General features: G+C 44.1%; 1 protein-coding gene across 11 annotated transcripts in view; it reads left to right on the top strand.

Annotated features, from left to right (window-relative positions):
* The window catches only part of LOC124152559 (multiple epidermal growth factor-like domains protein 6), a 317,625-nt gene that overhangs the window by 61,282 nt on the left and 243,808 nt on the right, over nucleotides 1-12,535 (top strand). For all 11 annotated transcript variants that reach the window (XM_048394515.1, XM_048394508.1, XM_048394506.1 and 8 more), the window contains exon 3: nucleotides 7,375-7,481. In XM_048394515.1, the coding sequence (XP_048250472.1) occupies nucleotides 7,375-7,481 (107 nt within the window). The remainder of the gene's footprint in view (nucleotides 1-7,374; nucleotides 7,482-12,535) is intronic.

Here is a 12,535-nt window from a genome sequence, read left to right on the forward strand (position 1 = left end):
ATTATATAAACATTGCACGCTATCGTGTTGCATATTGCGTGAGATACAAGCGGTATGTATTGCAAATATTGTACAAGCCGAGCCTGAAGCCACGGAGATCGTGTCGACTTCTATAGCTGCATCAGATCGGGTCACGTAGGGCCTGACCTAACTCAACAAATCTTGGGTCCCTTTAAATGACGCGATTGAAAACCAGAAGTCTACAACAGCCCCCTCGGGCGTCTACACAACAGCGCGGAATGACGCTATCCCCGTCGTATGATAAATGACACTATCCCCTATAGGAGAATTTTCAAACAGGAGAAAAGCGCCAGACTATCCTATTTATTTACAGTAGAAGACAAAAGCCTTGTTCGACTTGGTGGGGGTAGCGGGTGATGAGATGTACAAGTATTGCGTCTACCTGCGGCCACAAAATATACCCCCCCTCGAAAAGAAAATAATATATATATTATTCCCCCCCCCCCCCCCCCCCCCCCCCCCATATGTACATCTCATCTTAACGTAACGTATACGGTTCTTAACCCGACTGCGACGTAGCGGGCGAACACCTGAACCACTGGCCCATCCAGCCGCACCAGTTCACCGTTACAACCAGCTTCGTTAAATTAATCAGTGGTCATCGTGAAGGTCATGTACCACCTTTGGGGTCAACGCGTTCTCGATGGGAGAGATAAGCGGGGAGATGTCACTATTCCGTCACTCCATCATCGACAGACCAAACCGGCTTGGAACTGGAGCCGCAGGACTCCATCCCGTGCTACAGGACCAGGGAGCGAGGTGCGGAAGGAGGGGGGGGGGGGGGGGGGGGGGGGGGATGGAACAGATTGGAAGGGGGACCAAGACAATAACTGATGTTCCAATAGCTGAAATAGAAAAAAAATGACAGTCTGGTTCAAAGCTGTTTCTGCGTTGCATCACTTTTATGTTTTTCGGGTGCGGATACTTACGAATCTGTTTGAGTCGTTGGTCATATTGGGATTCCAATTTAGTTCACACGAAGAACTAAATTTACACACGGGGCAGGGTAATTAATTCCTAATCGTGTGTCTTAAAGTCCCATATCAGCAGTTCAGCTCAGAACACTTGCGGCGTCCCCTTGCAAGCCTGGACGCGGAAAACGACCATAGCCTTAAACAAAGGCTGTTTTGATTGATAAGTCCATTGGTGTATAGTAATTCTATCCTTGTAATAGGAGAGTCTAGATAAGGGGACGCCAATATCTTATTGGGACAACTTGTTCTTATTAATTGAATAATCTAAAAATTATGATTTAAACTAATGTTTGCCTTAGAGGCTTGTGCAAGTCCTCTGGTATTGGTAGCGGGAATGTTGACCTGGGTCGATGCTCATAGTATCGACACTGGTTTACCTGCTCCAGAGGCGAACACAAGTCAAGATTTCAGTGATGCTGCTGTATTCTATCGATTACGTCATGGGTTCGAACACAGGCACTCCGAATGATCATTGGACTCTGAGCATTATTACTCCTTCTCGTGAGTTCTTACTAAACAATACTAGGGACACGGGCGGCCCAGTCGTCTAAGGCGCCGCACTTCGCTGTGCAGTTTTGCGTCCCTTTGTCGCGCCAGAAACCTATGATCGTGGGTTCGAACCCCGGTTCTCCCCGATTATGTTTCTAGGTTTGTCAGCACCATACCCGTGGTCGTTGGTTTCACCAAAGTGGGTACAAACGTCTTATAGACCTGCATCACTTCGGACTTTCCTCCCACATTAAGCTGACTAGCCGTGATATAACTGGAACACTGTTAAAAGCGGCGTTAAACCCAACTCACGCACTCACTCGAATCCCGGTTCGCCCCGATTATGTTTCTAGGTTTGTCAGTACCATACCCGTGCTCGTGGGTTTCACCAAAGTGGCAAACGTCTTATAGACCTGCATCACTTCGGACTTTCCTCCCATATTAAGCTGACACGCCGTGATATAACTGGAACACTGTTAAAGCGGCGTTAAACCCAACTCACGCACTCACTCGAATCCCGGTTCGCCCCGATTATGTTTCTAGGTTTGTCAGTACCATACCCGTGCTCGTGGGTTTCACCAAAGTGGTATACGTCTAAGACCTGCCTTTTTGGGCTTTCCTCACGCATCAAGCTGACACTGTGATATAACTGGAATACTGTTCAAAGCGGCGTTAGACCCAACTCACTCACTAAACAATACTGTTCAAAGCGGCGTTAGACCCAACTCACTCACTAAACAATACTGTTCAAAGCGGCGTTAGACCCAACTCACTCACTAAACAATACTGTTCAAAGCGGCGTTAGACCCAACTCACTCACTAAACAATTCTGTTCAAAGCGGCGTTAAAGTCTGTCGCTCACTCAGTTGCCTTTCTCAGGCTCAGACGAGAAACCACGCAAATTGGTTTCTTTCTAAAATACCTGGCAAGGTGGTCGGTTATTCCCGTGGCCATTGCGTCCAACCGTCGCGCCCCTCCCCCTCTGTCGATTGGCCAGCGGTGCCTTTGTCTGCCAGGAACCCTGCATCGTGGGTTTGAATCCAATATTATGTTTCTATGTTTGTTAGCACTATAGCCGTACAAGTTGGTTTCACCAAAGTGGTAAACCTCTTAGACCCCCATTCAAGACTTTCCTTCCACATCAAGCTGACACGCCGTGATTATTACTGAAATACTGGACAAAGCAGCAATAAACTAAACTCTTTCATTCACTCTTTGCTCTCTGTGAAGCCCATTTCTGGTTTCCCCCGCCGTGATATTGCCGTAATATTGCTAAAAGCGGCGTAAATCCATACTCACTCACTTAACTTTGCTGTCTGTTTCATATTGACGTACAACAAACGTTACACGCAATGTATATTTTGAACAAGCTTGACACATCGCCATCCGTGTAGCGACCCCTCTTAGCTCCAACTACATGGCGATACTATCTGTTTGACAGCTAGACAGTTGCCCAGTCGGCACGCTTACCGTTGAGTCTGACGAGCCTACATTAGCAGACAATAACATGGAATTCTGGACAGGTTAAGTGTTAGGTATGTGCAATCGCCACGTAGATCTGACTGAGGTGAGGGAGAGGGTACTGTACCAGGGTCTATATGACGCAGACCTGTGCGACATGGACGCCGCTGTTTGTGTACGACATCACAGGGACGTACTGAGTCGGGAACTCTAAGGGTGACAACAAGGTGTGGGGCTGCGGCTCCATACAACATCATCTACGGTAATGCCTGCGTGGTGGAGGTCTTCTCTGTATTTGACCCAGCTTAGTCTGTTCTGTGGTAGAGAAGAATGTCAGCCAGGGATCAAGAATTGCGTACACACAATCACTGGGGAATATATATATAAATATCATAATGGTGGTCTATCCCAGGTATGTAGCTCTACATGTCTTGTCAACAAAAACAGGAAATTCAGACCCAGGTTGATCTGACATAGTTCTCAAAACTCCCCCTTTCGATGATTTGAATGTAAACAAACAAAAAATGGATCTAATTTACAATCATAGGAATACATAGCTGAACACAGATGAACATGTATTTACCCATGTATCCTATGAGGTCAGTAAACATGTTTATTTGTGCACAGCTACATACACCTGCATTTAAAGGCAAAATGACTCAAATTAAAGGCGCCCACCTGTTTCCAAACAATCTTAGAAAGGTCCCCTCAGGAATACTCCCTAAGTGGTTTAAAAGCCAAATAACTCGAGCAGCATTATTTGAGGAAATTATTGAGGACTTTGGCGTTTATTAAGTTCAAACTACCTGTGTGAGAATTAATGACTTGCCTGTGCACTTTGTCAGAAGAACCAAATTTGGATAACAAGGTAGATTGGAGTAAGTGGCTGTGTGAGTGAGTGAGTGCGTGGTTGAGTGAGTAAATGGTGTAGTGGAGTGAGTGAGTGAGTGCCTGGTTGAGTGGAGTGAGTGAGTGAGTGTTTGAGAGAGAGTGCATGGTTGAGTGAGTGTTTGAGTGAGTGAATGAGTGAGTGATCGAGTGAGTGAGTGCATGAGTGAGTGAGTGAGTGAGTGATTGCATGACTGAGTGAGTGAGTGAGTGAGTGAGAAGGGATGTATGCCACATTAGGCAATATGCCAGCAAGGAGCCACCAGGCATCAGAAATCAGCTCCATAAATTGTACCCAATCACACCTGGGCTTTTGCATGAGGAGAGAAGGCTTTAACCACCAGACTACCTCTCCAGACCTGGGAAGGCTGGAAGTGGATACAATGCCTTGGAAATTCCTTTTATCATCTCTCATTCAATAATAAATAAACAAACATCTGCAAAAGGTGGAGGCATATTTGTTATGGTTATTAATGAAACAGTGCAGATAGAACAACACTAACAGCTGTGGATCCTGCAGACTATGAACAACACTAGCAGTGTGTGGATCCTGCAGACTATGAACAACACTTACAGTTGTGGATCCTGCAGACTATGAACAACACTTACAGTTGTTGATCCTGCAGACTATGAACAACACTAGCAGTGTGTGGATCCTGCAGACATGAACAACACTAGCTGTGTGTGGATCCTGCAGACTATGAACAACACTAGCTGTTTGTGGATCCTGCAGACAATGAACAACACTAACAGTGTGTGGATCCTGCAGACTATGAACAACACTAGCTGTGTGTGGATCCTGCAGACTATGAACAACACTAGCTGTGTGTGGATCCTGCAGACTATGAACACCACTAGCTGTTTGAGAATCCTGCAGACAATGAACAACACTAACAGTGTGGGGATCTTGTGAACTATGAACAACACTAGGAGTGTGTGGATCCTGCAGACTATGAACTGCAGTAGCTGAGTGTGGATCCTGCAGACTATGAACTGCAGTAGCTGAGTGTGGATCCTGCAGAAGATGAACAACACTAGCTGTGTGTGGATCCTGCAGACGATGAACAACACTAGCAGTGTGTAGATCCTGCAGACTATGAACAACACTAGCTGTGAGTGGATCCTGCAGACTATGAACAACATATAGCAGTGGGTGGATCCTGCAGACTATGAACAACACTAGCTGTTTGAGAATCCTGCAGACAATGAACAACACTAGCTGTTTGTGGATCCTGCAGAGTATGAACAACACTAGTTGTGTGTGGATCCTGCAGACTATGAACAACACTAGCTGTGTGTGGATCCTGCAGACTATGAACAACACTAGCTGTTTGTGGATCCTGCAGAGTATGAACAACACTAGCTGTGTGTGGATCCTGCAGACTATGAACAACACTAGCAGTGTGTGGATCCTGCAGACTATGAACACCACTAGCAGTGTGTAGATCCTACAGGCCATGAACAACACTAACAGTGTGTGGATCCTGCAGACTATGAACAACACTAGTTGTGTGTGGATCCTACAGGCCATGAACAACACTAACAGTGTGTGGATCCTGCAGACTATGAACAACACTGACTGTCTGTTGATCCTGCAGGCCATGAACAACACTGACTGTCTGTTGATCCTGCAGACTGTATATAAGGGGTACTGTACAAATACTGACAGGACAATGATGCATGTTGAAATGCTGAACATAACGCTCCATCTACAGGTCCTATAGTTGAACACATAATGCATATATGTTGACACAGTCTAGCAGAATATACACCCGGTTCCAACCACGCACATTCTTCTGAGAAACGAAAACATGTGCAGCTGTGTGTAGCTTGTGGGTAGAGGACATGTACAACTGTAGAAGGATGCTGACGCCCTAGTTCCCCACAGGCTGAACCTGGGCACAGCCCTGACACCTCTGTCACGTGCGGCAACCGCAGCTTCATCTGTCACATTCCGCAACTGCAACTTCATCTGTCACGTGTGGCAACCGCAACTTCATCCGTCACATTCCACAACTGCAACTTCATCTGTCACATGCTGCAACTTCAACTTCATCTGTCACATGCTGCAACTTCAACTTCATCTGCTGCAACCACAACTTCATCCGTCACATGCTGCAACCACAACTTCATCTGTCACATTCCACAACTGCAACTTCATCTGTCACATGCTGCAACTTCAACTTCATCTGCTGCAACCACAATTTCATCTGTCACATGCTGCAACTTCAACTTCATCTGTCACATGCTGCAACTTCAGCTTCATCTGCTGCAACCACAACTTCATCTGTCACATGCTGCAACTTCAACTTCATCTGCTGCAAACACAACTTCATCTGTCACATGCTGCAACTTCAGCTTCATCTGCTGCAACCACAACTTCATCTGCTGCAACCACAACTTCATCTGTCACATGCTGCAACTTCAACTTCATCTGCTGCAACCACAACTTCATCTGTCACAGGATGCAACCACAACTTCATCTGTCACAGGATGCAAACACAACTTCATCTGTCACAGGATGCAACCACAACTTCATCTGTCACAGGATGCAAACACAACTTCATCTGTCACAGGATGCAAACACAACTTCATCTGTCACAGGATGCAAACACAACTTCATCTGTCACAGGATGCAACTTCAACTTCATCTGCTGCAACCACAACTTCATCTGTCACAGGACGCAAACACAACTTCATCTGTCACATGCTGCAACTTCAGCTTCACCTGTCACATGCTGCAACTTCAACTTCATCTGTTATGCCAATGCAAGGGATTCATAGTTGTGTGAATTTTCGACAAGCTCTTGCCCTCGTCTGCTTCCAATTAGATTTTCAGATGGGATAAATCTATGTGTGTCATGTGGACAAAATCTATCCTCCTACTTCAACACAAGTGAGAACTATTTGGCACATCTCAGAATGATGTCACAATAAGCCAAACATTGAAGTTCATTTGAAGTATATGGTTGCTAATGAAGCTTTTTGAAGTATATGTTGTTGATGAATACATTCAAGCTTAAGCTTTCTTTATAAAACACACTGAAGTATATATATGATTGTTTGTGAAGAATATTTAAGTATCTGGATGTTTTGAAGCATATTGAAGTATATGGTTGTTAATGAAGCATATTGAATTTTGGTTGTGTATGAAACACATTAAAGTATATGGTTGTTAATGAAGCATATTGAAGTATATGGTATTTTATGAAGCGTATTGAGGTATATGGTTGTTAGCGGAGCATATTAAAGTATGGTTGTTAATGAAGCATATTGAATTATGGTTGTTAATGAAACACATTGAAGTATATGGTTGTTAATGAAGCATATTGAATTATGGTTGTTAATGAAGCATATTGAATTATGGTTGTTAATGAAACACATTGAAGTATATGGTTGTTAATGAAGCATATTGAAGTATATGGTTGTTAATGAAGCATATTGAAGTTAATGAAGCATATTGAAGTATATGGTTGTTAATGAAGCATATTGAAGTATATGGTTGTTAATAAAGCATATTGAAGTATGGTTGTTGTTGCAGGACTCACTACTACACGACATACAAGGAGAGGTTTCAGCCTCAGCACCGTACCAAGTTCCGATGTTGTCACGGATGGCAACAGCTGGCTAACGAAGGCTGCATGTACAGTAAGTAGTTACATATGCTACTCAACAGTTGTTAGGGATCAGTCCCACTGATGTTGATCATGGTTGTCTCATGGCCATGAGATTCTGTCCATCCAATTATGTTTTGTATTAACCAACTCCACACAGGTTTTTTGGTGAGAATGTGTCAAGTCCATCCTTGGTGTCCCCCCTGAAGATTCCGGGGTAGAATAGGCCTTCAGCAACCCATGCTTGCCGTAAAAGGCGACTATGCTTGTCGTAAAAGGTGACTAACGGATCGTGTGGTCAGGCTGGCTGACTTGGTTGATGCATGTTATCGATCCCAATTGCTTGGATCGATGCTTATGATATTAATCACTGGATTGTCTTGTCCAGACTCCATTATTTACAGACCGCTGTCATATAGCTGGAATATTGCTAAGAGCGGCGTAAAACACCCAAAAACCCAAAACAAATCCTTGGTGTCCTTGATGTGGTATTGGTAATGGTGGCACTCCTCCCTCTCTCAACAACTAGACCATGTTGTCATGGTGACACTGTCTGCCCAAGTGTAATGAAGCATCATGTATTCTCACTCACTCACTGACAGAGGGCCCTTCTTGTTATTGCGGGCACTGGTGTCCCAGTCGTCTAAGGTGCAGCGATTCGCTGTGCAGAGTTGTGTCCCTTGGGCACACCAGAAAACTTGGGTTCAAATCACAGTTATGTTTCTAGGCCTTTCACCACCATACCCATGCTCATAGGTTTCACTAAAGTGGTAAACATCTGAGACTTGCATCACTTTGGGCTTTGACAACTGTATAATAACAACAGACTGCCATATGGTTGCAAGTAGGGCCCAACCCAGGGTGATGAATGTGAGGCCTGATCTGTGGGGACTATAAGAGGGGGAAATGGAGGTGCATTAGACAAAGATGTGTTTTAACCAGATATGCCTGTGATGCCAGCATTGTCATAGTGTTCCACATAGCTCACTAAAATGACAGCATCTGCAGCCTTACACCGTCCCCATCAATCACAGACATGTCCCTCTCCCCACCCATGTTTAAACTCCTACCATTCAGTCCCCCTGCCAGCCGTGACCCATCCCCTTCACCTCCACCCTGCCGTCACCCCGTCTCTTCCCTTACCCCACCAACCCAACCTTCCCATTGCCTCATCTCTCCCCAGCCTTGATTAGTACCATGACAGCCCCAACACTTTTCACTAAGCCCTCAACACCACATCCCATCACTTCCCCCCTTCTTCAATCCCTCACCACTGCCCTACCATTAACCCAAGATCTGTGAAGATCTGGGGTAGAATAGGTCTTCAGCAACCCATTCTTGCCGTAAAAGACGACTATGCTTGTGGTAAGAGGGAACTAACAGGAGCAGGTGGTCAGGCTCGCTGACTTGCTTGATGCATGTGGATCGATGCTCATGATGTCAATCACTGGATTGTCTGGTCCAGACTCGATTATTTACAGACTGTCGTCATATAGCTGGAATATTGCTAGTGCAACGTCAAACAACAAACAAACAAACATTAACCCAAACTTGCCCTAAACCACACCCATTCACCAACACCCTCCCCTCACAACACTCTTACTTTCCCTGCCTCTACCCTCCCATCTACCAACCCCTCCCCTCATCTCAATCCCCATCCTGGACTAATCCACCCCAGCTACTCCTAAAATGTCACGTCATTATGTACAGTAACTTGTTCTAAGCAGCTATGTTAGTGATATTCTACCTATTTGTTATGCGATATGCCTCACTTTAACCCATGACTTTCAATCACAAAAACACCCCAACCAAAACTATGTGGAGACCTGAAACGTCGACCCCCAGCATGTTCATCATACACTGCATCACAATGCTGGAGAAGCAGATTACAACATGCCTTCACTGTCATGGTAACATATTTGGCAGGAATAGTTGAAGAAAGATGATGAAGATGTTAGTTTTACAACCAGTTGTTGATGCTGTACCAAGATATTGCATTTTCTCTAAAGGTTGATCTGACCCAAGATGTTTTGTTTCCACAAGTTACGGTGCTTCATGAGTCACATCCATGTCAAAAATGACCTTGGAAAACCATCACCAACCTACACAAGCAGTAATTGGTAGATCAAGAGTGTGGTTCTTGTGTTTATTAGGGACTATTTTCATCTGACGCGAATTTGGCACCAAACATTAATATTCATTAAACACCTGTTAAGTTGGATTTTATATCGTCAGTTTTCTGGATATCACAAACCTAATGCCCCCATGAAACTCATACAAATACTAGAAGTGAGTCTCACATTAATAAGGTGACAAAGATTTGATCTGGACATTCTAGTATTTATTGTCCTGTATTATCTTCTGTGAGATATAATCTTTGTGGCTGTCTAAGACTAAACAGGACATTGGCACCAGTGGTTTTGTCTTCTGTGGGATCATCTTATTGACTGTTCTAGGCTTTACAGGACAATGGCACCAGTGGTTTTGTCTTCTGTGTGATCATTCTATTGACTGTTCAAGGCTTTACATGACAATGGCGCCAGTGGTTTTGTCTTCTGTGTGATCATTCTATTGACTGTTCAAGGCTTTACAGGACAATGGCGCCAGTGGTTTTGTCTTCTATGGGATCATCTTATTGACTGTTTAAGGCTTTACAGGACATTGGCGCCAGTGGTTTTGTCTTCTGTGTGATCATCTTATTGACAGTTCAGGACATTGGCACTATTGGTCTTCTATGTGATACAAACTTGGCGCCTGTCGGTCTGGTGCCAGATACACTGCCTGACTTGAGACTGCAATGTGTAGATAAGCGTCATCCACACAGATGTCTACATACCTACAACCATCTTCATTAGCATCTGTCAGGCGCAGTCCATGCATAAACACACAAAACCAGAACGCAGGTATTTCCTACATTGTGTTCTTCCTCTGCTGGCTCTCTGCAGCATTCCACAGTGCCGACACCATCTGAGAGTTGCTGCTACCATCTTCCTCTGGCACTGTCTGGCAGGATTGTCACTTTGGCATGTGCTGAATCACTAGCATGTCCAATAGAGCCTTTTATCTCTGTAACAACACCACAGGTAAAAGGTATATGTCGGATCTGTTTCAGGAACTCATGTCTCTAGTTTGTCATGTATTTCAAGGCTGCATACTACTAATCTGGCAATAGTCCAGTGGTCATTGAGAAGGTTTGTTTCCACAACTGGCTGCAGGATGACTTTAATTAGTTTAAGCTCACTACATCACTAAGCCCACAAAGTGGAAGGGGGATATAGGAATGGGTGCTGCCCATCCGTCCTTCTATCCGGATTTCTTTCCGGAGCAGAACTAAAGAAACATGAGAGACATCTTAACCAAACTTGGCACATAGATAGGACTAGTGGTGAACTTGTGCCTTTTGATAGTTTGTGATTTTTGACAAAATTATTTTCTGAGTTTTCATGGCAGTGACTTTGACTAAGACTGAAAATGGTTGTAGTGCTCCTTTCTTGAAAACTGTGCAATATGTTTTTACCAAACTTGGCACAAAGATAGGTCTAATGGTAAACTGGTGCTTTTTGATAGTTTGGGATGTTTGAAAAAGTTATTTTTCAAGTTTCCATAGCAATACATGCTTGTTGGATATTGTGGTTGTAGAAATTAAGCTAGCGCCAGTTTTTGTCTCTGGGCAGCCTTGTTAATTGTTGTATTGATGATGTCAAACATCAGGCTTTGATTTCAAATGTGAAGGTCATACTTGGCTTGTGGGATATTGATGGAATACTGGAAATGTGGTGTAAAACTCATCTTTCCGAAGCAAAGGAGCTAACTGACTGTGAAAGTCAAGTTTTCACCCTTCCCAAACAAGGCAGGAATTTCTGGGCTCGATCGTAGCACCACCAGTGGCTATTATGAGTTATGTCCATTCTATGTCTCTCCTATTGACCAATCAGATCCCACCTCTCATATTACTTGCATTTGCTTCAAACAAAATGACGGTGCCCAGTCAAGACAATCTGATCGATAATCAAGATCTATATTGTGATAAAATGGATCTTACATCACAAAGTGCATCAAATCACATGTGCACATTTATTCAAAACATGAAAAGATTTGGAAAATATCTGTTGACACCTAGTTGGTGATACACATGTTTTGCACATCATGCAACTGATTGAAATCTGCACAACAGTTTACGAATTTATGTAGATTCGTAATACGATTTTGATTGGACTATGCATAGACTCATTAGTCGAGCCAAACTATAACTCCATATTACCAGACAAGTTTGGCAAGGTGCAGTGAAATGGGTTTCACGTCCAAGATTATTGCACTTATATAGCGACTTGCATGCACGTGTGTGTTTGTGTGGCTGCTTGTACTACTCCGGACTGATGCCGATTTATAGTGCTAGCTCACTGAGTTTAACATGAATACCAAACTCAGACACAGTAAACTGATTCTGAGCCAACCAGTCCTTTTTTTAGACCCTTAATATCGAGCGCCTGACAGGGTACCATCTCTTTTGATAAGACGCGTCAGGGGATCAAACCAATGACCTTCTGCCCTCCAGGCGGATGTTCTACCACAAAACCACGGAGGCGGTCTAGTTCGGCAAGGGTGGAAACTGGACTTTTAAAGTCAGTTGTTTCCCTTGTCTCGAGAAGATTGTAAAACTGTGCTCACTCACACTCTCCCCTGTTTAGCAGACAGATTGAATTCAAGCGGACATAGTATGTTCCTGTGTTTGAGAAGAAGTAACAGGAGGAACGGTGCAGAACTGGAACAAGAACATCTTCTTGTTGGCCTGAACATGTTAGACAGTTGATCATGGTTTATGGCCAGTCTGTTGTCTGTGTTTGAGATTGTGGACATTCCTTCCTGCAAGTGTGCTTGGTGCCTATTAACACCCCCGCCAGAACAGGCCGTGTATTGTCTTCCCCTGCTTGACGAGCTGGAAACTCAAATATATGAGAGTATTCACCCAACAACTACTGTTTTGTTTCCTGAATACAATGCCTGTCTCAACTACGCTATGATAAACAATGAAGAATATAGCATCTGAGACAATAACTGGCATTGTGGTAACATGTCGGCCTTGTACCA

The sequence above is a fragment of the Haliotis rufescens genome, unplaced genomic scaffold, assembly GCF_023055435.1.
Source record: "Haliotis rufescens isolate VD_foot unplaced genomic scaffold, xgHalRufe1.0.p SCAF_13, whole genome shotgun sequence".
Lineage (NCBI taxonomy): Eukaryota > Metazoa > Mollusca > Gastropoda > Lepetellida > Haliotidae > Haliotis > Haliotis rufescens.